Source organism: Leuciscus leuciscus (genome assembly GCF_965113295.1).
Source record: "Leuciscus leuciscus genome assembly, chromosome: 11".
Taxonomy (NCBI): Eukaryota; Metazoa; Chordata; class Actinopteri; order Cypriniformes; family Leuciscidae; genus Leuciscus; species Leuciscus leuciscus.
Window position 1 is genome coordinate 3,860,248 of NC_138735.1, and position 24,582 is coordinate 3,884,829.

Genomic DNA, 24,582 nt, shown 5'->3' on the forward strand with positions numbered 1-24,582 from the left:
GTCATGAAACTCTAGATGGTGTCAGATTGCATGATAAAGGGCATATCAGCCTGCACCATCTAGAGTTTCATGAATTAACTAGATATTTCACAATACAAAAACAACTGTTAACAGAATAGTTCATTAAGACATTTATGAAATATTTTTTTTTACCTGAGAGAACCCTTGACTTTGCCACAATGATCACAATGCACCTCATCTCTGACTGACTAATTATGGAGAGAAAGACAAATGACAGATGAAGGGAAAAATCATATTAATCCTGAATTCTCAGTGAGCTTAAGAACAGACTTCATTTTACCTCTGAAGTGTCTCTGCAGTGAAACACACGGGTACATGATGATGCAGGTCAGATTCCTGTGGTGTCCATGTCAGCATTGCCTCTGTAACCCCATGACTTGCATTCCTCAAGCTCTTTGACATATTCCATGGACCACTGACCTGGAAGTCGAAGATACTACACAAGAGTGATTGAAAGATTAGATAACATTTACTAAAATAACCGGTACATGCAAAAACTGCTGGTTGGTTTATCTAGAGATGCTTAGCATTTCAACAACTTCATATACTGTACATCTGATAAGGCCCGGTTCCAGGATCAAACCACTGAGGGTGCTTCTGAAGTTAGGAAGGGTGCTCTAGTAAAGCACAGATATAATGTATAAGCAACGACTCCTAAGCACCACCACAACACGAATAGTAATGTAGTGTGAGAGATTTACAAGTCATTACTTTTACAAATAGTTGGAACGACATTTCAAAAATATTTAAAAGTTTTTTTGTTTTTTGTTTTTGTAAATTTTTTTAATAATCTATTAGTCAACACTTACAATACTTAATGCACATCTAGGCCTATGTATTTTTGGTAACACTTTAGTTTAGGGTCCAATTCTCACTATTAACTAGTTGCTTATTTGCATCCATATTAGTAGGATATTTGGCTGTTTATTAGTACTTATAAAGCACATATTAATGGCTTATTCTGTGTGACCATATTTTACATTCCTAAATCCTACCCAATACCTAAACTTAACCTTACCAACTATTAATAAGCAGTCATTAGGAGTTTATTGAGGCAAACGTCATTGTTAATAGTTAGTTAATAGTGAGAATTGGACCCTAATCTAAGGTATGGCTGTATTTTTGACATATCATAGCTTTGTCCCATCCATTGCTGTGGTTATCACTAAGTTAATAATTGCAATTTCGAGAGTAAACCTGTATTCAAATAGAAATAGAAAACTGTCACTCACTTCAGCTGCTTCACTCTTGCGAAAACTTCTGTTATAATCAAAGAAGCTGTCTACACTGCACAGTAAATATCTTATTTACATTGCGTCTACACTTTGTTTGTTATAATGATATAATTCGCAAGTGTGCAAAACTCTACACTGAACATAACCTCTGATTGGCCATTGCGTTTAAAGTGCCCCTATTATGCTATTTTAAAGTTTCCTAATGTTGTTTTGGAGTCTCATACAACAGGTTTACATGCATCAAAGTAAAAAATAAAAATAAAAAAATAAATAAAATAAAAGTTCTCATCATTTGCACATAACCTCATTTTCAATTATACTCAAACGACTCATCAGATGAATCAATCTCTCTAAATTCCTCCTTTCCACGAACTACTCTGCTCTGATTGGCCAGACAGCTCAGTCTGTTGTGACTGGTCTTACGTGTACCGCGCGCCCTGAAAACAAAAAACGCCCATTGCTATAACAATGCCAGCTGTCCTGAGGCTTACTACACCGTAAACTAAACACAGTAACGAACAATGACGTTGATTTTACCATATCAATCCGAGTGCGAGTCGATGAAACACTGGAAGAACTAGTTATTCAACCCGAACCTCCATCGCAAGGACAACTCGAGCAGGACGTTTCTCAGTGAAAAGCTACTCAGTTTGAGGTACATTATGAGATGTTGCAACTGTAATTCCTCACCATCAGCATTTAACAAGTGCATGTCCATCAACAAACCGATTATTTTACTTGAACTTATTTATTTACCGAGAATTTTTCTAATTTATTGCGGTTAACATGTGGAAACTGTATCAATAACAGTGCATACATTAGCCAAGTTCTAGCGTGAATGACTGATGTTATAAACGTTGGTAAAACAAATCTTGCTCCATGCTTAATCTTTCCTCAAAGTAGTGAGAACGACAATCTGCACCATTTAATCCCACCGGTCACAATAGTGACCGTAAAATTTTTTTTCATTTCTAGGGCTATAAAAATGTTACTGAATGATCTATCAACACATTTCCAGCAGATATTGAAATAATAAAGGGTCTCAATGAAATATGTGCAGTGTCGCATGTTTACCAGGGGCGGACTTTACCATTAGGCAAAGGTCGGCAATTGCCTTGGGCCCCGAGCTACCTAGGGGCCCCCAAAATGCCCTATTAACTTATGCTTAATTATTATTATTTTTTATTTTTTTTTTTATTATATATTTCTAAAACTCCGTTTGCGAAAAATGGCATCAAATCATTATTGTCGTGTCGCAGACAGGAGGGGGCCCCCCACCTCACTACATTGGACTATTCCATTATCTCACTTACTGCGCATCTGCGAAAGTGACAAGGCTGTGGCAAAAAACTGACGGAGAAAAAGAAGTGATTGACAGACAGAGTGTACAGAGTAGTAGACAGAGTAAAAATGAAGCGAAGCTAGCTACCCAAGCGGTGCTGAAAAAAGGAGGACGCGGGAGGAAAGCAAAAAGTCTGTAAAGGTGCGCGGCGCGAAAGTTAAACAACACGCAGTAACAGGAGGACTGGGAAATACACAAACAGAGCAAGACGAGTCTAAACGCGAAAATTTAAAGTTTCGAAGTTACCCAAGCGGCTAAAATAAAAGAAAAAAGTGAAAAGACGCTGATAAGTATTTGGGAACGCTGCCAAAGATGACAAACTTTTTTACGGCTACTGTTGGGGATACAGATCAGGAACAACAACGTCCAATGCACAGAAAAATCGTGAAGCAAAGAGGACACGCAGATCGACATACAAAACTGAGCAGTTTACTTATGAATCATGATATTTAAAAAAAATATCAGCTCTCAGATTCTGTCAATTCTATTACGAAATTCAAACAATAAATACCGTTTTGCCATTTTAATGTGACGTGACAGATTCCTATAGCCGCACGTGAACTGATCATCTCTAGCTAATAGTAAATAAACACGAATTAACAATGTTGAAAGATACAGTATAACTTACCGAAATGTATATTCCTCATTCATAATATCGATCAATAAGTGTTTTTCAACCGCGGAAAGAGGTAAAACAGCTGGAGAACAATCGTCACATAACATTTACCTCAGGAAAGGCATTTAATTGGCTAGAAAAAAAAAGAGCTATAGAGAGTATTTGGCTAAATATGTGTACTATATTACTTATTTTAACCTTAAATTATACCAGCTGATAGGGCTTTTTTTTCTTGAGAAAAAGTAACGCCTATCTTGTGAAACGTTACCTAATATTTTTCCAAATGAGTCAATATTGAATCAAATCACAAGAATTGAATCGAAATGGTGAAATTTGTCAAGCAAAAAACAAAACAAAAAAAAAACATAGCTTACCAGATATTGTAACATGTAAACATTGTAACATGTTTCTGTTTAGGAGTAAAGAAGTGTATGCAGGGTTAAAGGGGACGTTTTTTTCTCCTCTCTAACCTTTACTTCCCCGTAGATTAGCTTTTCCTGCCTATCCACCATTCAGTCGGTACATATTTTTTTCGTTCTCTTTTAAAGATTGGATGGGGAGGGGCCCATAGCCTACCTACCTTCGCCTTGGGCCCCCGATTTGCTAAATCCGCCACTGATGTTTACTGTAAATTGTCACATGACCAGAGCTGTTTACTTCCTGTTTGCGCCAAGAGAAGAGGATGGCAGCAAGAAAGCTCCCAAAGAAAAGGGTGGCAAAGTTGTCATGGTGTAGAAGGAGAGAACCCAATCGCAGACCATTTGCAGACATTTCAAGGGTTTATTTAGACACAAAACAGAAAACAAAACCCACGAGGGGGCAAAACAAGGGCAAGACAGACAAAAGATGACTAAACTAGACTAACACTGACAAACTAGACTATAACAGAAACAGGATCAAACTACTACTTAGACAAGACTTTCAACAGACTTACTCACGGACAGATCTCACATTGATTAACAATGAACCGGCCCAGGACAGCAAACACAAGGGGATAAAATAGGGAGCAACTAATGAAGATCACAGGTGAAAGCAACAAACTAATCAGGAACACAGGTGAAACAATAATGACTAAACAAGGGTAACAAGGGGGCGGGGTAACATGAGAGACAACGCAAGCACATGGCCAAACAAATGGCCATGTGCTGCACATGAAACATGGGCCTGTCATGATCCTGCCTCAAGACCAGGGAAAATCAGAGACAAGAAGGCAGAATCATGACAGAACCCCTCCCTTAAGGAGCGGCTTCCAGACGCTCCCTAAGGGAACACTAAACACGTGACATGACAGACGGAGACAAGGACACAAACCAACAAAACATGACAAACAACGGCAAACATGAAAAAACTATAACAGGGTTGGGATGAAAAATCAAAAACAAACAAGGCAGAGGAGGTGGAGGAAACACACAGTTCTTAAGGGGCAGTCCAGGGTGAGCAGGTGGACTAGGGGTCTTGGGAGGACAGGACGATGGCTGATGGCGAGGGGTCCGGACAGACTTGGATGGGGACACACGAGGAACAGTCTTGGGGGAAACAGTTCGGGGCAGAGTGCAGACAGGGCTGACCGGGGAAATACCAGGCGACTTGATAGGGACAACAGGGGGCAACGAAATGGGACAAATTTTGATGGGGGAAACAATAGGAGACGAAGCAGGACTCAAGACAGGGGGTGTAGTAGGTGGCTGGGCAGTGGAGAGAGGCAATGCAGCAGCAGGCTGCGGAGCTGAAACAGAGTCATAGGACTGTGCAGACGAATCAGAACCAGCGCTCCTCACCTCAGACTCGGAAGATGCGCTTCTCATCTCTGATTCAGGATTCGTGTTCTCTGCAACCGACTCAGGAACAACAATCCGGACAGCCGACTCAGGAACAGCGATCCGTGCAGCCGTCTCAGGAATAGCGATTCGTGCAACCGACTCAGGAACAGTAATCCGAGCAGTCGACTCAGGAACAGCCCTCTCTGCAGCTCTAGGCACAGGGTCTGGGGACAAGACAGGCTTGACAGGGACTTCTAGGATCTGGACAAGACGTGACAAATAATCTGACAGGGTCTTAGCAGCAATGACGATTGGCATCTCCTGGTGAGCTGATACAGACTCAATCACCGCCTTAGCAGCAGAATCGACAGCGGGCTCTGGGACAGCGCTCGCAGTAGCGGGCTCTGGGACAGCGCTCGCAGTAGCGGGCTCTGGGACAGCGCTCGCAGTAGCGGGCTCTGGGACAGCGCTCGCAGTAGCGGGCTCTGGGACAGCGCTCGCAGTAGCGGGCTCTGGGACAGCGCTCGCAGTAGCGGGCTCTGGGACAGCGCTCGCAGTAGCGGGCTCTGGGACAGCGCTCGCAGTAGCGGGCTCTGGGACAGCGCTCGCAGTAGCGGGCTCTGGGACAGCGCTCGCAGTAGCGGGCTCTGGGACAGCGCTCGCAGTAGCGGGCTCTGGGACAGCGCTCGCAGTAGCGGGCTCTGGGACAGCGCTCGCAGTAGCGGGCTCTGGGACAGCGCTCGCAGTAGCGCGCTCGCAGTAGCGGGCTCTGGGACAGCGCTCGCAGTAGCGCGCTCGCAGTAGCGGGCTCTGGGACAGCGCTCGCAGTAGCGCGCTCGCAGTAGCGGGCTCTGGGACAGCGCTCGCAGTAGCGGGCTCTGGGACAGCGCTCGCAGTAGCGGGCTCTGGGACAGCCAGAGACGAAGGACAGGAGGCTCCCTTCCTCCTCTTCTTTCTCCTGGGTCGCGGAGCGGAGACGGTAGCCAGACTGGTGACAGGAGAGGGAGGTGAAGCAGGAACCGTTACAGGAACTGGGGAGCCCAGCGCAGGCGAGGAGGACTCCGGGCAGGAAGACTCCGATGCTGACTCCCACGACGGGTGCCTTCCACGCTTACCATGATTTATGGACGTGGAAGGTGTCTCAGGAGTCGCAGCAGGACTGGGTTGGTCCCCAAGTGTAGCAACGGCTAGCAGACGACCCTCAGGGATCACAGGAAGTGAAGCGGGAGAAGAAGACCTTGTAGTACTCTGCAGCTCCCTCCAAGACAGACTCTCCACCATACTGTGGAACGGACGGCTGACCAGTCCTCCTCGTTCCGAGAGAGGAGGAGGGACGTTGAGACCCGCGATGAGGTAGCTATTGACCAGGGCGTCCGGCAATAAAAACCTCCTCTCTTCAACGACCTGGGCGTACTTCCTCAGGGACAGCTTACCCTGAGGAGGGAAAGGAAGCTTGCCCTCCCGGGCATCGGCGATAACCAACTGCCACCATCGTTCGGGGTCTGATGACTGCAGAGTAGGGGAAACAGGCAAGTCAGCTGAGTAGCTTGTTCGGTGGTGCTCCGACTGACAAGGAAACGGGGAAGACATTCTGTCTGCTGGGTTCGGTTCTGGCCGGTTCATTCTGTCATGGTGTAGAAGGAGAGAACCCAATCGCAGACCATTTGCAGACATTTCAAGGTTTTATTTAGACACAAAACAGAAAACAAAACCCACGAGGGGGCAAAACAAGGGCAAGACAGACAAGAGATGACTAAACTAGACTAACTGACAAACTAGACTATAACAGAAACAGGATCAAACTACTACTTAGACAAGACTTTCAACAGACTTACTCACGGACAGATCTCACATTGATTAACAATGAACCGGCCCAGGACAGCAAACACAAGGGGATAAAATAGGGAGCAACTAATGAAGATCACAGGTGAAAGCAACAAACTAATCAGGAACACAGGTGAAACAATAATGACTAAACAAGGGTAACAAGGGGGCGGGGTAACATGAGAGACAACGCAAGCACATGGCCAAACAAATGGCCATGTGCTGCACATGAAACATGGGCCTGTCATGATCCTGCCTCATGACCAGGGAAAATCAGAGACAAGAAGGCAGAATCATGACAAAAGTATGTTAACATAAAGATAGGACATAGATTTTTGGTACACATCATGTTTAAGGGGTCTAGTATTGATATATGCATTTGCAATTACTCCACTTTGTTCAATGTGGTCATAGAACTCACAAACGGCAACGGCAACAATAGTGACCGGTGGGATAACCCATTGTATCTACATACTAATACACATACTGTAGGCTAACTGTTCTACCTTACTTTCTACCTAATTTTACAGACACACACACACACACACACACACACACACACACACACACACACACACAGAAACACACACACACACACACAGAAACACACACACACACACACACACACACACACACACACACACACACAATCACGTCTTCTCTGATGTCTGATCTCCACACACACAGACACACACAGAGAAACACACAGGGATATTTTGGGGATTTTTAATCAAATTTTATCAATCAATAAATTCCTCTTGAAACAAACTTTGTTGTATTATTTTAATTTAATACTGTGAAGCTGCTTTGATACAATCTGTATTGTGAAAAGCGCTATACAAATAAACTTGACTTGACTTGACTTGACACAGAAACACACACACACACACACACACAAACACACTGCACAGGTCAAATAGACCTATATTCAATCTGTACAATGGTTGATACAACACAGTATCCCACCGGTCACAATTGTGACCGATCATAAAACACACTTTTTCACACACTTTTCCATGAAAATTTCTAAAAATTATGATTGATTGTTTCAAAGGGATACTAATGACACATGATTTGGATATTTTTGTGTCTGGGAAAAATTTGGGATTACAGTAAATGGGTTAATAGACACAGTTATTGGTAATAGTGGCCCAAAACTGATAAGCAGCAGTATTTAAGTAAGACAGTGATAATGAGTTAGCCAGTTAGCAGGAATCTAACACAATATAAAACTCAAAGTATTTTGAACACCATCTTTCAAGAGCAAGTGGTTTGCAAATCCTGCATTGAACTCAGAGATTTGAGAAGCAGTCGTCAGTAAAATAAAGGGAACACAGCAAAAGTTTAGGATTATACTGCTGTGGTATCGTGGTAAAGATGAATTGTAACCACTGATTCTTCACATGCTCGTCCTTGGGCAGTGAAAAAAAAACTGGCTTTACCTTCACATTGTAGAGCACAGCGTCTTCTCGACATGATGCTGTCCAGTATCCACAGGAATCAGCTGCAGGTTTGAGGTTGAAGTTTTCCCTGGTGTCTGGGCGGGCAATAAGTGGGCGGGCAATATGCTAATGTTTCGTCTTGACGTCACAACAAAACGGCTTATGACTCGTTTCAAAAACGATTAATCTCATTGACTCAAAGTCGACTCTTACTTTTGAAAGACAATAACTTTATATACGGTGCACTTTCAGATTTAAAACTTTGCAAGATGTTTTCATTCACTTAGAGCTATGTTACACACTACGTGAAAGGTAATTTTCAAAACTCCATAATAAGGGCACTTTAAGAGCTCAACAGATATGTCTGTGATTGGCTTCACAGCTCAGCGCTGCAAAAACATATTGTAAATAGAAACCTTCAATGCTCTCCAGAGCACAAACACAAATAAGCACTGGAGTGTTTGCCAAATCTGTTTCGCCAATATGAGATTATTTCAGTATCAACTGTGGCTCAGGGTGCTCTTGATTTTGTTTAAGGGTGTTTAGCACACTATAGCACCCCCGTAGAACCGGGCCTGCATCTGATAGATCTTCTGAATTTATACAAAATTGCATATGTTAGTAGAGTGAAATTTGGACCTGTTCAAGAAAGTTGTGGCAGAATTTTTTTTGTAAAATGTTTGGACAATGCATATTTCAGACCTGTTGCCCGAGCTCTGGGCACGGAGGGTGATAATGTGAACACTTCCCACAGCTGCATGTTGTACATCTCCATGTAAGGGAGTTGGTGTCAGTAAACTTGGCCTGTTCACCCCTGGTACACAGCTGTGGACTGGTGTTAGGACTACAAAACAGTGGAAACAGGGAAGAATGATTTAAATCCACAGAACTACAGTGAGTTAGAGCAAAACAATTTATGAAAACTACTGCTAAAGTAAAGCCTTATTCATACAGGACTAGTATTTGACAGCAAATTACTAATTTACTATTTTTAAAATTACAAATTACAAATTACAAATTACTAATTACTAATAGTTCTATTAGTTTGTATTTTATCACATGTTTCTAATAGAATGCAGGAGTGCCCACTAAAAGAGTTTTTTTTTTTTTTTTTTTTTAAATCTCCCATAGGTATTTAATTAAGTCATTATTAAAGCATTATCAGCCATGAACATGAACTTTACAAACTTTGATTTGAAGCCAAAAAAGTATTTTAAAATCCGACAAAAATACAAAAGTATAAGGCTGTGTACTTATGTCTTTAGTGATGGTAAGAACTACAATCCCATGATGCACTGCAAACAGCATAATCGACTTAAAAACAATGGAGAAATATAAAACTTCTCATTTAAAATGTTAATATATTTATTTAAAAACAATATATTTTAAGTTTATTACAAAATATTTACATGTATACAAATATTTAAGATCATAGGGAGATTAACTTGATTATGCCATTTGCAGTGCTTCATGGGAGTGAGCGGGGTCAAAGAGCTCTTTTGGTGCTTTTCTCTTGTCGCAGTGCTCTGATTGGTGAAAGTTTCTGTGCAGCATCATGGATAATGTAGTATTTCCACCATAAATTCTGCTGTTAAATAGTTTGTTAAAAAATCTATCTCCTGATGGAGAAAATGAATAGAGTTCTTACTTCTGGAACCCGATTTTTGCACTGAAATGCTGTTAATAGAGAAACATAATTTTATATCACTTCATGTCATTTTTTAAAAATATATTCTTCAGCAGAACACAAAAGAAGATTTTCAAGGATGTTCAGCTGTCCATACAGTGAAATTCGAAACAATACTAGACCCTTTTGACTATCATTCTATGGACAAAAAAACAACATCTAATATTAGCCTAATTTTAAAAGTGTGATGGGAACACTACTTGATGCCTTTATGTATAATGTATTAGAAAAGTATTCATAATGTACGTTATAATGCATTATATTTTCGTAGTCAAAGTTAAAATGCATTGTAATATTTGCAGATTTGCAGATTACATCTGAAATTAGTTGTTTGTCATGTTTTAACGCATTATACTTTCTAAAGGCGTAACAGTGAATAAATGACATCTGTGTTTACAATTATTCATGAGATCATAACAGAGATGTTCACAAGTCTTTAAGCTGGAGTCCGAGCCAAGTCTGAAGTAGGCTATTTAAGCTGGAGTCTGAGTCAAGTCTAGAGTCTTTTGTCACGAGTGTGAGTCGAGTCTTAAGGTCATTTCATGCCTTACAAATAAAAAAAAATTTTTTTTTATTCTTATAATCAAAAAATCCTATTTTTATTCTAGTTGTATTATATAAACAAAGTATATGATATTTCTATTATCTGTTTTGTTTGTAATAAAGGTCCTACGATGTAAGGGTAATGTAAATCCAGCTTGTTACTTTATAATCCATTACAATGTGCAAATCGTCCTGGCAACAAGACGTAGTCATTTCTAATACAATCCCTAAGTGGACGCAAGATGGTGCCAGTCACGGTTTGTTATACAGCGGCATTGTTATTGACGACAGTCATTATCAGAAAATATCAATCCTCGGAATGTTTAAGTCAATAGAAAACTGTACATTTACTGATTGCGATTCGTTTAAATAAGCGCTTTAAGCAATAAATGGATTGACATCCCTTTCTATCTTTTTCTTATGGACACACATTAAGAGCTGCATATTCTACGAAAAAGATTGAAAACATAGTGCAAGGTTTAAAGGCAAGATTTCTTTTTTTTATATTTTAAAAGGCTGGCAATCCAAAGGAGCATATACAGCTACACCACAGCATAGCTAGCTATGTGAGTTAATGTGACTAACCTTTCTGAATGCGATGTCTAATAAAGTTGTCGTTCCGGTGAGTTTAATTGTTTTCCCAGATTCTTTGCATGTAGTTGATTGGACATGTTAATAAACCCAATTGTGAAAACATATGGCACAGTGGCTCATGACATTTCAGAGTTTACGCGCAATACTCGGACATACGTAATCAGGCTTGTTCGACTTGAAGTTGCGCTACACAGCGATTGGAGAACAGACGCTCCATATGCTGTTGAATCGCTCTCGCTGTACTTTGATGTCACACACCAATCGGTTTGTGCCTTATGATAAGGGTCCGAAATACCACGACACGTAGGGAAATATTTGTGACGCAGATATTATAAAACTGTTCAAATAAAACACAAATTCTTTCTTTATGATATCAGTAGTTAACGATAAAAGACTTGAGTTCTCTTTCAAACATTTCGTTCGGTATCTCACTATGGGAAACGCCTCTGGGCGTGACAGATCCTGGAAGCACCAATCACACCACGTCTGTCAGTTGACAGACCAATCAAGACAGTGATGTGGGAGTCCCGCCTCCCTAATATAAACCACTGCCGGTGGTCCCTACTTCATTCTCGATCCCTTCCCTGTGAAGATCAATTTGGAAGCTTTCCTTCAGCAGGACCTGTCTTCAAAATAGTTGTTTAACTGTTCTGAGCCGAGCCGTCAAGGTACATCACCGAACACAGCTGTTTTGTTAGCGGGTCTTTTTTCACTGTAACAGTGATTTGATTTGATTGTGGTATACTAAGATAATTAACGTGTTACGGCGAATTCTCTTGGATATTCCTTTTTTCTGAGTCGCACGTTGAGGTGAGCTTGGATACTATTTTTACTATGGCAACTACTAGTTCTGCAAGCAGCAGACCGAAAGCAGAATCTTCAGGTCCGTGTGTGTGCGGTTCAATGATATCAGGCAAGGATCCTCATCCTTTGTGCATCGCATGCCTGGGGGTGAGACACGCTCTGGCAGCCCTCGCGATCCCCGAGTGCTGTCCTCACTGTTCTCTCTTCCCCTCAAGGGTGCTAGAGAGAAGAGTGCAAGTCGTGGCCACTAACAAGGGAGATCCCTGCTTTTCTCTGCTGCCTGCGGAGGAGACTAAACAGCCCCCTGTGTCATGCAGCTGGGGCGAATTTATGGACGAAGTCTCCCACCAACTACCTCCCCTCTTTGGATCCTTTACGGATATAACAGAGGAGGACGGTGATGACAACGAGGCCATCGCTCGTCTGTTGGAGGAGGAAAAAGAGGAGGATGACGACAACGCCAAATCTCTCCCGGCCAGGCAGCGCGTTAAGCAAAGGTTCACCCTTTTCCAGAAGATTTATCGTTCTTCTGCACTGGCAGTGAGGGCTCTTAATGCCACCTCTCTCCTCACTGCTTATCAAGCGGAGCTTATGAAAGAGATGAGGAGGCAAATGGATGCTCGGACACCAAACCCAGCCCTCTGGGAAGAGATTTGTGTTATTGCAGATCTCAACCTGAGAACTTCCAGAGGTGTGGTCCAGAGCTGTGGCCGCAGCATGGGCCTGGCAATGGTCGCCGAGCGAGCTCTCTGGCTGGGACTGTCAGGGTTGTCAGACAGAGCAAGTAGACTTCTTGGATGCTCCAGTTGAGCCCAAAGCCCTTTTCGGGGGATCGGTCAATGCGTCAAGTCTAAGAGCGGTCATTTTCTCCCCCTCCTGCCAAGAGAAGGCGTCGGACACGGGAATTGTTCCCTCCCTCCACCCACGGGGTTACAACAGAGGGCAGAGGGCTGTTTTCTAAAAGACGTGTGCTGTGAAAATAATAAATATGTTCCCTGTGCATAAGTCTGTTTGACTTTAGCTCCAAGGGTTTTCAGCAAATGTGTGGAAGCAGGGCTCACACCGCTGAGAATAATGGGTCTAAGAGTGTCAGCATATTTGGACGATCTGCTGCTGTGCGCGCCATCATGGCTGAAGGCAGAGAGTGAGACAAAAATGCTTGTGTCTCATTTGGAGAGCTTAGGCTTCAAGATAAACGAGACAAAAAGCTGCTTGGTGCTCACACAAGAGATAATTTACCTGGGTCTCAGATTGAACTCTATCAAGCGTTTCTGTCCGAGGAGCGCATCAAGTCAATTCGTGGCTGTCTATCCCTTTTTCAGAATGGAAACAGAGTTTCATTCAGACTGTGTTTACGTCTTCTGGGGCTGATGGCCTTGACAGTTTTAGTCATTCCACTGGGACTGTTGCGAATGACGGAGTTTCAGCCTTGGACGGCGGCGCAGGGCTTGTGTCCAAAACGCCACATCAACCACAAAGTGATAGTGACGTCACTCTGCATGCGTGCTCTCTGTCAGTGGAGAGATCGCTCTTTTCTCGAGTCAGGGACTCTGCTGGGAGCAGTTTCTCTGAGAAAGGTGGTTACAACGGATGTGTCATTCACAGGTTGGGGTGCAGTGTGCGAGTGCAGGATTGGGAAGGGGAAATGGCCCGTCTCGCTACAAAACGCACACATAAACTTCCTGGAACTGTTAACAGTGTTTCTGGCACTGAAACATTTTGTGCTGTTCCTAAGGAACCACCACATATTGATCAGATCAGAGTCCTCACTCATGTTATCAGAGAACCGGGGTTACGTAAGTAACCTAAAGTTTTTTTATTTTATTTTTAATTTGTCGAGTTGAGTCAAGTCTGAAGTCTTATAAAATGCAACTTGGATGCGACTCAAATCCAAGTCACTAACTTGAGTGCCCATCTCATAATAGAACAGTGATTAAACTGACTGGAACTACCTGTGCATTAAACAGTTTTAATGCACACCTTCAAGCCAATCAGAATCGAGTATTCAGAGAAACCATGGAATAAGGCTTTAAGTAAAATGTTCCCAGTGTGTTTTCTAGAACTGGAAAAGTAATGTAACATATATATATATTTTTTTTTAATCAGGTTGAAATTAAGTGAAATTTTTTTTTAAACAAATTGGTCATTGTTTTTTTAAAGTCTTAATCCTTATCCAGTTAATCACAAACAACTGGAAGTGTAAATGCATTGTTTAAGAGTGTGAACCTTGAAAAACATTCAGCTCTTAAAGGGGTGGTTGATTATGATTTCAATTTTTTAACTTTAGTTAGTGTGTAATGTTGCTGTTTGAGCATAAACAACACCTGCAAAGTTACAACGCTCAAAGTTCAAAGCAAAGGGAGATATTTTCTTTGCCAGGAGCTGCAGCTCATTTGCATTTAAAGGGACAGACACAAAAACAGTGTGTTTTTGCTCACCCTCAAAAAATGACAATTTTAACATGCTATATAAAATATTTGTGGGGTATTTTGAGCTAAAACTTCACATACACACTTTGGGGACATCAAATACTTATTTTACATCTTGTGAAAAGGGCATTATACCACCCCTTTAAAACTTCGGGTATCTTGATGTGTAATTTACCAGGAGTGAGTCACTTTCTGGCTTTCGAAATGTGTAGTGGAAAATGGGGGATGGGATTAAAAAAGGTTGAGAACCACTGATCTACATTATTCTCACTCACTTTCAACTCCAAACTGCAGAGGCACTTGACTGAGTGGAGTTGAGTCAATGTTGGCGGTCTGATTATAAGGATTTCTGACAGAGGAGATCCCATTCTCTTTTGTCAAAGTGATGTTTGATACAGGATAATCCTCCATTGTGAACTCAAAAACATGCAGTCCCAAGTCCAATGTACCATTACTGCTCAGAGTGCATGAGTCCTAGACAAAAAAATAATAGCACGGTTTGTGCATTGAAATGTAACATTTAAATTGTAAAACTGTAAAAAAAAACAAAAAGTGACGAACATGGAAAAATAAACTAAACTAAGACATTGGAAATATGATTTGTAGTGCCTTGAGCAGCAAGTCTGTTAATGGTCAGTCACGGCTGATCACGCATCACACAAATACTGAACAGTATCAGTTTTATGTTATTTCCTGATGTGGGTAAATGTTAAATATTAAGATTATTCATAGACAAAATGTTCTACATTCCTGTTAAGATGTTAAAGCATATTAACTGATACACCAGATAAAAGATTAGCCAAAATTTGGCATAGACTTTAGTCAGGTTGACGCCATATTGAATTTAACACAGATAAATGAGGCTGTGAGGGATAGATGTAGTCTTTACAATGGCACGCACTGTTTAAAGTAAAGTACAACTGAAAGTATTTTTCGGAAAGACGTTTCATCAGCTGAACAATTGGTATGTTGATAAACAACAGTATGAACCATTGAACACACTGGGCGGATTTTAAACTGTGTTTTTCCGCTCTTGTGTGAGGGGACGCTATTTGTTGGGATGTTCCAAATTAAAGAATTCTGAATCTCTTAATGAAGGGCCCTTCTTCAAGTCCGTTAGTGAAGGGTACATGAGTTCGAGTTAACTTTTAAGCAGAATAATTCAAGTTGATTTGTTTTGTTTTGTTTGTGATATTTTACAAACATTTTTGTCACACATTTCATATAAAAATTTCATGGGTAGAAATGTGTTTAATAATAGATGCATTAGGTAAATATGACTAAATGCCGGGCCAAAAAAAGAGACGGCCAATTGTAAAGTTGAGAGCAGAGAGGGAATACACTCACACACACACACACACACACACACACACACACACACACACATATAACGCATATTTAAAAAACTTCAATATAAAATGTACATTTATTTGCAACAATTATTAACAGCAATAATAAGAAGTTCATGTTGTAAGAACGGCTAATGGGCTGATGGACGCTGCACTGCGGGTGAAGATAAAAAGTTAAATATGGCGCTACCCTGGCTAAGGTCAATTTTGACATGCAGGCCCTGCTCCCTCCAAAGTTCCCACTTCAAGGGCTCTTCCCTTCGGAGTGAGTAGGGCACTTCCGATTGGAATTCGCCCACTATATTCTATCCCTCACAGCTTTGTTTTTATTCCTGTCAAAAGATAAATATGGCGCCAGCCTGGCTAAGGTCTATTAACATGTAGCGTACAGAAATACTGGCAAAAATAGTCATTAATTAAATGGATGTTTGTAATCTATACTTGTCAGCATTTAATGAAATTGTAATATTTTTATATTCAACATTTCTGTCATCCACAGTACTGAAATCAGCTTATTTAAATTGCCACGGTGCATTTGCCTGTTTAATCTGTATCTGAACTTTTCATGGGAGTGTATCATTCTAAATTGTTACCTCATCAAGCTTTATGTTTGGGTGTTGATGGCAAAATGGGCACTTGCATCTCACATTATCTCCATCTGGGTCATGGGCCAGCAGGTGAAGATGCTGAAAACAGTTCTGAGGAACCCTGAGGAAAGACCATTATCAAGTCGCAACTATTTTCATGATTGTTGAAGCGACAACGGTGAAATATATTGTACAGTTTGGTGGTCACAAACATATTTGATCTTCAGGTTAGCAGTAGACCACTCAGAATCAAGTATTCCAGAAAGCTGTAGGACAAGTCTATGGATAAAGTGTATTTTAAAAGCACAAACCTTATGTTTGGTATTGTTGCAGAAACAGGGGACTTATTTGCAGTCTGAGTGTCTGAACGTTGTCTTGTGTCAACAAGACTATGAAGTGTCCATTCACGGACATCATGAACATTATTTGCCCAGCAGCAACCAGAGTCACTGAAAGAGAGTTTTAATAATAAAATGTTCCATTTTATATATATATATATATAATGTGATTACTATGCATTAGATAAAGATAGAGTAGCACATGTGCATTCATACTTTGCATAGGCATATATTAACATATTGAAGGCAACTTTAGAGACATAAAAATGTTTATGAATCCTTTGAGGTTGATACAATATTAATTCTATGGAAATTAATGGGTGGAGTTTATTGTATTTATAATAAATGACATTCATCTTCTTTGACTCTTCTGTATCTCATTACAAATAATTAATTATAACAAAAATAAAGAAATCTGCAGTTAAAGGGGTCTTTCTCATGTAACAGAGGCCAGCTAGTAAAAGCTGTGCAGGTAAACCTCAGTCCGCTGGACTCAAGAGGCGTGCTAGCGACTGATACTAGCGGCTGCGGTCTTTAGCCTTCTTGTTAGTGTGCCCGCCTCCCATGCTGGAGACCCAGGTTCGAGGCCTGCACTGAGTGGGGCAAGTAGGACCTGAGGGGTTACATTGTTGCCGTGACCTGGATGGGAGTGAGGTTTGGGGGGGGGGGGGGGTGAGTGTAACGGAGGCCAGCTAAGAGCTAAGAGTTTTCCCTCAGGGAAAACCACTTGGTCATGAGCCACCACTGCAATGGCCTCCCCACACAACAACATAGTGTCAGCCCAGATCCGTCCCACATCTGGTACGCGTTGAATCCACATGTACCAGATGTGGCTCAGATCTGTGCCAACACTATGTTGCTGTCTGGGTCATGTACAGAAGGCCAAAAGGAATCAAGTTGGACGCATCTGCCATGAGACCCAACAGTTTCTGAAACTGTTTTACAGTGACGGCTTGGCCTAACTTGATTCTGCCTACGGCTAGAGGAATCGACTCAATTTAAGCAGGGGACAGTTGTGCCTGCATCGTAATCGAGTCCCACACTAGTCCTAGAAAAGTTGGAGAAAGCATACTTTTCTTGGAGTGTAGTCTTAACCTCAAGCACCTCATGTGCGCAAGGACGACATCTGGAAGCTGAACTGGCAACTCCTGTGACTGAGCTAAGATTAGCCCATGGTGGATACAACTGAGTACAAAAATGCTATGGAGTCGTAACGGAGCCAGAACTGCATCCATGCACTTTGTGAATGAGTACGGTGACAATGCCAGGTCGAAAGCTTCGCACCCGAAAGCAACCTGAGGAAACTTCCTGTGTTGAGGAAGTATGGATATATGGAAGTACGAATCCTTTAGATCTATCATGACAAACCAGTCCTCGGACCTGATTTGAGTCACAATAAGTTGTATCATTAATTGAATGAAATAAGAGCACATCATTTATCTGTCAATCAGTGGGCTCCCGGCACACTTTCGGTAGAACGATAAAAAGAGCATTTTATTTAACATGTTAACCCGTACCGCCACTTTTCTGTTCATACTGTTTTAATCCCCCATTTCTTTGATCAGACCTCTCACTTACCCTTACACTTACCCTTACTTTGCTGTTGCCCTTCTCAAAAAAACATTCAAATTATCTTACGTGGACTTACTTTTCAAAATTAGGAATAAAATAATTGCTCTTGGCAACAGGGATAGCTAGTATGTATGCTTAGCATAGCATCAGATGCGTAAATTTATGAGATTAATATGATGTTTTGCTCCAAAATCCAGTGTTTGAAATCATTTCTGTGGCCCCATGTTGCTTCTTAACACAGAGTGAGACATTTTTTTATTTTATAAAATGAATACTGTGATACAGGCTATGTCGATTAGCGCTGCATTATAGATCATTATTATGAAAATACCTGAGATGGCTTGAAGAACACATATATTATCGCAACGCAGCCGTGTTTATTGTCTTCATGTTTCATCAGTAAAAACATATCTGTCTGCATGTTATATTATATCTGATATCCCTATTAGGGATTTCCCGGAACGTCATAAGTTTAATACTTCTATGAATCTCACTTGTGGACTTTCTGCTCAAGGGCGCTCTCAGCTGGTCAGTATGAAAGAAACAGAAATTACATGACAGTGTTTAATGCTCCATACTGCTAACATTTTGGGTAAAAATAGAAAATAATACTAAAGTATTTTGTAATGTAGTAAATTGAGTGGTTTTTCTTACTTGTGTCATATTATTTTTCTGTACTTCAACTTAAGAAAATTTTTTTTTAGTACTCTTTCCACAACTGGTTAATTGTTGATGAACGATACTTAACTGTAAGTTGATTTTAGATACCCAAAATGTTTAAGATCACCACATTGAAGTAGGCCTGAGAGCTGAAATGTCTGTGTTTTTCCCATAGACTGTAAAAAATATGGACAAAGCGTCTGTGACGTCACCCATAGACTTTCTGAAGAACGGGTTTGAAGCCGTTTATGGGGGGTATGGGCGGCGCCATCTTGGAAAATCTTGGGAAATCCTAACCCCGCCCACCTTCTGACGCAGCGCGCGTCACTCGCTCGCTCTGCTACTTCGGTTATCTCTGTGTATATTTAGGCAACGAAATATGTTATAAAACACCATACTAACTCTTTTCGTTTTCATTTAAAGAAATCTTAAACATTATAGCCACACAAATGTGGTTCAGGCAACGCGTATTGATTATATTCACTGCACATAACGTTTGCCTATTTATAAAAAAACAAACAAAATATAAAACACAAACCTGCCTCTTTTCGTTTTAAATATAATATAAAAATATTAGGGCTGTCAATCGATTTTTTTTTTTTATCGTGATTAATCGCATGATTGTCATGAGTTAACTCGTGATTAATCGCATTTAATCGCACATTTTTTTATTTGTTCTAAATGTACCTTAAATTAATACTTTTCAAGTTTGTAATACTCTAATCAACGTGGGCATGGATAAATATAGATGCTTTATGCAAATGTATGTTTATTATTGAAACCATAGTCAATATAGAGCATAAGGACGAGACATGTTTCAAAGGTCATCTTGTTCATGTCTATTATGGCGCTTTTCCACTACACAGTACCAGCTCGCCTCGGCTCGCCTCGACTCGACTCGACTCGGCTCGGCTCTCTTTGGTTTTCCACTGTGTAAAAGTTGTACCTGTACCTGCTTCCAGGAGTTGCACAGTTTTGAAAACGAACGTTAAGGGTTGTTTTAAGGGCATGTTTGTGCATGGCCATAGACTCCCATACTAAAGCGGTCATGGGCAATTCTAAAATAGTCACAAAGTCGAGACAGGAACCATTGTCAAAATTTCTTTGTCCACCACTCTAGTTCATCCAAAACAAACTACAAAATAGACTCAAAGTGTTAAATACCGGAATTGTCCTTTAAGTACTCTTAGTAAAAGTATGCAAAGTCTACTCTTTTTTACTATTATTCTATTGATCTTACCTCAGAGTGAAGGGCTCGTCGCCAGTGACATTGGTGGTCATGTGACGCTCATACTGGCACCAGTTGATCTGACCCGAGTGGTCCTGCTCCGTCACCTTAGGCTCTGAGAATGTGAGAATGCCACAGTCGCCACTATCACAGACCCATGCGACTTGAGGATCACAGGGCAGTTTACCAGACTCTCTGTAGTAAAAGTGCATCTGCCAGGAACACAACACATACAACAGATAACTTTTTTTAACAACTGCAAATAAGCCATGCAAGATATTTAAAGAATGCTTTCAAAGACTGGACCCCATTGACTTAACAACTTCTTTTGTGCTTCACAGTAGAGAGAATCATACAAGTTTGGAACTAAATGAGTGTGAGTTCTCAGTTATGTTTAATTTCAAGTAAAATAACAGAAATAGAAAACAAATGTCATTACTATAGCCTGTTAACTTTCAGTGTCCCAGAAGTGAAAACTGTGAAAACTCTTTTCGAAGCTGCTTTAACTTCTGCAATAGTCTGCTGGGTCTTCTTTTAAAAGAATCAACCTTATATTCTAAAGCATTCATGAATAACAACCCTTTAAGTTCAAATCTATGCTAAAAAAATGGGGTGACAGTTAACAGATTAAAGAGCTATGAATGTATTAACCTGGACTTACCTCCACTTTTCCACCTGGATATCTGTTTCCAGGCATGAAGGTCATCGATCCCCCATAGAATCTGAAGGCTTGACCCACAGAAATGGTCAAGCTGATCAGCAGCAGTAGCCCAGCATGTGCCATAGTGTTTGATGAAATGACACTGTGAGTAATGCGGTAAACACATATGACTACATGGACTACAGTTTGACTGGTTCTGCCAGCTGAAAACAAGCACATGAAGAATGTGTCTGATCTTTCTGATCACATGTGTTCGTTTCCGTGAAATCCAAAATACACGGATATCAGCTTTCTGTAGTTGTTTCCTTGTGTGTGTGTAAATTATACTGATTAACATGGACTGCATGTTCTACATACCTGTCAAGAAATTTAAACGTAGTTAGTGATATACCAGATAGGTGAGTGCTTCTCAACCGATGGGTAATAAACCACCGTCAAAGCAATCGTCTTAAAGCGAAAGCACCATAAAAGGGAAAGAAAAAAACTAACTAACAATTAACAAGGGACGTAACTACCATTTAAGGAAAAAAGAAAATACAAATCAGCCACAATGAGGAAAAGCCCAAATCAATAAAGAAGTTAATTAAAATTAAAATTATATATATATATATATATATATATATATATATATATATATATATATATATATATATATATATAAAATCTATTGTAAAAATTGTAGAAAAAAATTGATCAGAATTATTGCATAAATATTATTAGTACCACACATCAGTTCCCTCAAAATGTAATTATTTTTTTATTTTTTTATTACTATTGCACAAAAGTAGGCTATATTAGATTGATTTTACTGGGGAAGAAAGTTACATTTGAGGTGGCCACTTATGACCTGGAAGAATATGAATGTATGAATGAGAGTAAGTAAATGTAAAGGGTGACACAATGTGTATTTTTGGGTGAACTATCCCTTTAACGTTTAAACAGTGAGAGGTTTGATCTTAATGCCCGCTAGATGGCGGCAGATCCACTCAACAAAATAATGCCATTATTATCAAAGCCTCATCTTCATTATCCATTAACATCATGTAATTTGATATTTATGTTCAGGAAGAAATTAGTAAGACTTTGTATGTCTTGCTAATGTGGCTTGTCTGCCTGTTTAGAGTGATGTGTGTGATTAAATCTCAGGTCTTGTAAGTTGAAGGTTAAGACGCCACTTATAGACTTCACATCACTAACACAAAGAGAAGCCATTGAAGATAAGTTGTAGTACTGTATTTATAACAATGTTTCAAATCATTCTAGGATTTTGCAAGCAATGTCCTGTCTGAGAGTGTCCTTATGTGGATGCACGTAGGCTTTGTAAAATATGTTCTCAACAAAAGGGGGGCCTGGCAGAAAAGGTTTGGGAACCACTGATATATAGACTCATAATATTAAGGGATCTGAGGATGGTTTAAGTTTGTTTTTTGTCTTGCTTGTACTTTTTCCGTTCATGGTGGCTTTTTATTTGGAGGTTCTTGTTTCAGGTCGATGTTATGTCATTATTTCCTAGACCTTCCTTGATTGTTGCCAGCTATCAGTTTGTCAAGTTACTTGTGTGTTTAAATGCCTCTTATTCTCCTATTTGTGTAGCTGTGTTCTGTGCAACCAGACTTGTGGAAAAGCTGCATGAGACTGTGCATCGTGGGACCTGTGTGCATGACAACACAAAAATACAGTGACATGTTTTTGTACTTTTTTTGTACATTTACACATGGCCATAAATGTGCCACAGCAGTGCTGTCTACCAAAGCCCTGCTAACACTGTCATATCCCAATTATGAGATCATACTGTGATGATTCCCTGACATTTCTGACAGACTGTTTATAGTCAGCACCAGTTCAGGCATTTTCAGTGTGGGTCAACCTGGGATTTGACCTTAAAGAGAATGGACACTCGACTGCCGGGCAGACGTGCATCAATAGAAACCTGAATGCTGCTCATGTGCTTATTGATCATACTTTTAGCATAATGAACAAAATATCATCAGTTCGTTTGTCTCAGCATGTTACATTATGCACAAACGTTGCCTGGACCAACTCGTTAATGATGACAAATAAAAATCAAATAAAAAAATAAACCTTAAATTATGCCATAACAGTTTATATATGAGTTTATTATGCTATTGAATATTAATATGCATTGAAAACTATTAGTGAAGTTTTGTATAAACTGATTATTGAAGAATCAGTCAGCAGTTGCATTTGATGCAGTACTGTGTGTGTGTGTGTGTGTGTGTGTGTGTGTGTGTGTGTGTGTGTGTGTGTGTGTGTGTGTGTGTGTGTGTGTGTGTGTGTGTGTGTGTGTGTGTGTGTGCGACTCATCACCACAGGTACTCACAAATCAGGCAACCAACTGGACCTGGTTTACACACGCAACTGCACCACAGAGAACATTTTGGTGAGACCTCTCCATGTTTCAGATCATTTCCTCATTACTTTCAGTCTACTACTCTCTACCCCTGCACCACCACCCCCACCTCCAGTCACTTTCAGACGAAACCTGAGCTCACTTTCCCCCTCCCATCTTTCCTCTGCCGTGTCATCCTCTCTTCCCCCTCCCTCACAATTCTCATCTCTGGATGTGAATACCGCAACGGACACCTTATGCTCCACTCTAACATCTTCTCTAGACATTATCTCAGGGCAGCGGAGAGGAAATGGCACAAATCAAAAGACGCATCTGACCTGAGTATGTATCAATCTCTCCTCTCTTCCTTTTCTGTTGATGTTCATGCTGCAAAATCTTCATACTTCCACAACAAGATCAACAGCTCATCCAACACACGATCACTCTTCAAGACATTCAACTCTCTCCTCTGTCCACCTCCACCACCACCCGCCTCCTCCTTAACTGCTGACGATTTTGCAAACTTCTTCACCAACAAAACAACAGCTATCAGCAGTCAGTTCTCAGCTCCACACACACAGGAACCCAGACCGACCCCTTCCACAGCCAATATCCCTCTGTCCTCCTTTTCTTCGCTAACCGAGGAAGAAGTATCTACACTTCTCCTCTCCAGTCACCCTACCACCTGCCCTCTTGACCCCATCCCCTCACACCTTCTACAAGCCATCTCTCCCACACTTCTACCATCACTCACACACATCATCAATTCATCCCTCCATACTGGCACTTTCCCTACAGCATTCAAGCAGGCTCGGGTTACTCCACTGCTCAAAAAACCAACACTAAACACATCATTTATAGAGAATTACAGACCTATCTCTCTCCTACCATTCATTGCGAAGACACTTGAAAGAGCTGTTTTCAACCAAGTAACATCCTTCTTGTCTCAAAACAACCAGCTGGATGTCAACCAATCTGGCTTCAAGAAAGGACATTCAACTGAGACTGCATTACTGTCAGTCACAGAAGCCCTACGGATCGCAAAAGCTGCTTCCAAATCTTCAGTCCTCATTCTCCTGGATCTGTCTGCTGCCTTCGACACTGTGAATCATCAGATCCTTATGTCCACCCTCTCATCACTGGGCATCACAGGAACTTCACTCCACTGGTTTGAGTCCTATCTCACAGGTAGGTCCTTCAAGGTCACATGGAGAGGCGAGGTATCCAGAGCACATCAGCTGACCACAGGGGTTCACCAGGGTTCAGTTCTTGGTCCCCTCCTCTTCTCCATCTACACCACATCACTGGGACACATCATACAGGCACACGGTTTTTCTTACCACTGCTATGCTGATGACACGCAGCTCTTCCTCTCATTTCAACCAGATGATCCCACAGTAGCTGCACGGGTCTCAAGCTGTCTGGCGGACATCTCCACATGGATGAATGAACAACAACTCGATCATGCAGGTTTGCACTGCACAACATCAGGAAGATCAGGCCCTTCCTAACTGAGCATGCAACACAACTTATCATCCAG

General features: G+C 41.0%; 1 protein-coding gene across 3 annotated transcripts in view; it reads right to left on the minus strand.

Moving 5' to 3' along the window:
• Window positions 1–20,973, minus strand: part of LOC309509543 (uncharacterized protein) — a 56,139-nt gene extending 35,166 nt beyond the window's left edge. The window contains exons 1-8 of one of the 3 annotated variants that reach the window (XM_082184320.1): window positions 20,693–20,972; window positions 20,044–20,243; window positions 16,545–16,682; window positions 16,240–16,354; window positions 14,573–14,771; window positions 8,943–9,084; window positions 302–457; window positions 154–209 (exon numbers count right to left, since the gene is read on the minus strand). In XM_082184320.1, coding sequence (XP_082040446.1) covers window positions 154–209; window positions 302–457; window positions 8,943–9,084; window positions 14,573–14,771; window positions 16,240–16,354; window positions 16,545–16,682; window positions 20,044–20,243; window positions 20,693–20,911 — 1,225 coding nt within the window. In that variant the 5' untranslated portion in view covers window positions 20,912–20,972. Of the gene's footprint in view, window positions 1–153; window positions 210–301; window positions 458–8,942; window positions 9,085–14,572; window positions 14,772–16,239; window positions 16,355–16,544; window positions 16,683–20,043; window positions 20,244–20,692 lie in introns of all 3 variants that reach the window. The other 2 variants (XM_082184322.1, XM_082184321.1) reach the window with 2 other exon arrangements.
• Between the last annotated feature and the right edge of the window lie 3,609 nt (window positions 20,974–24,582).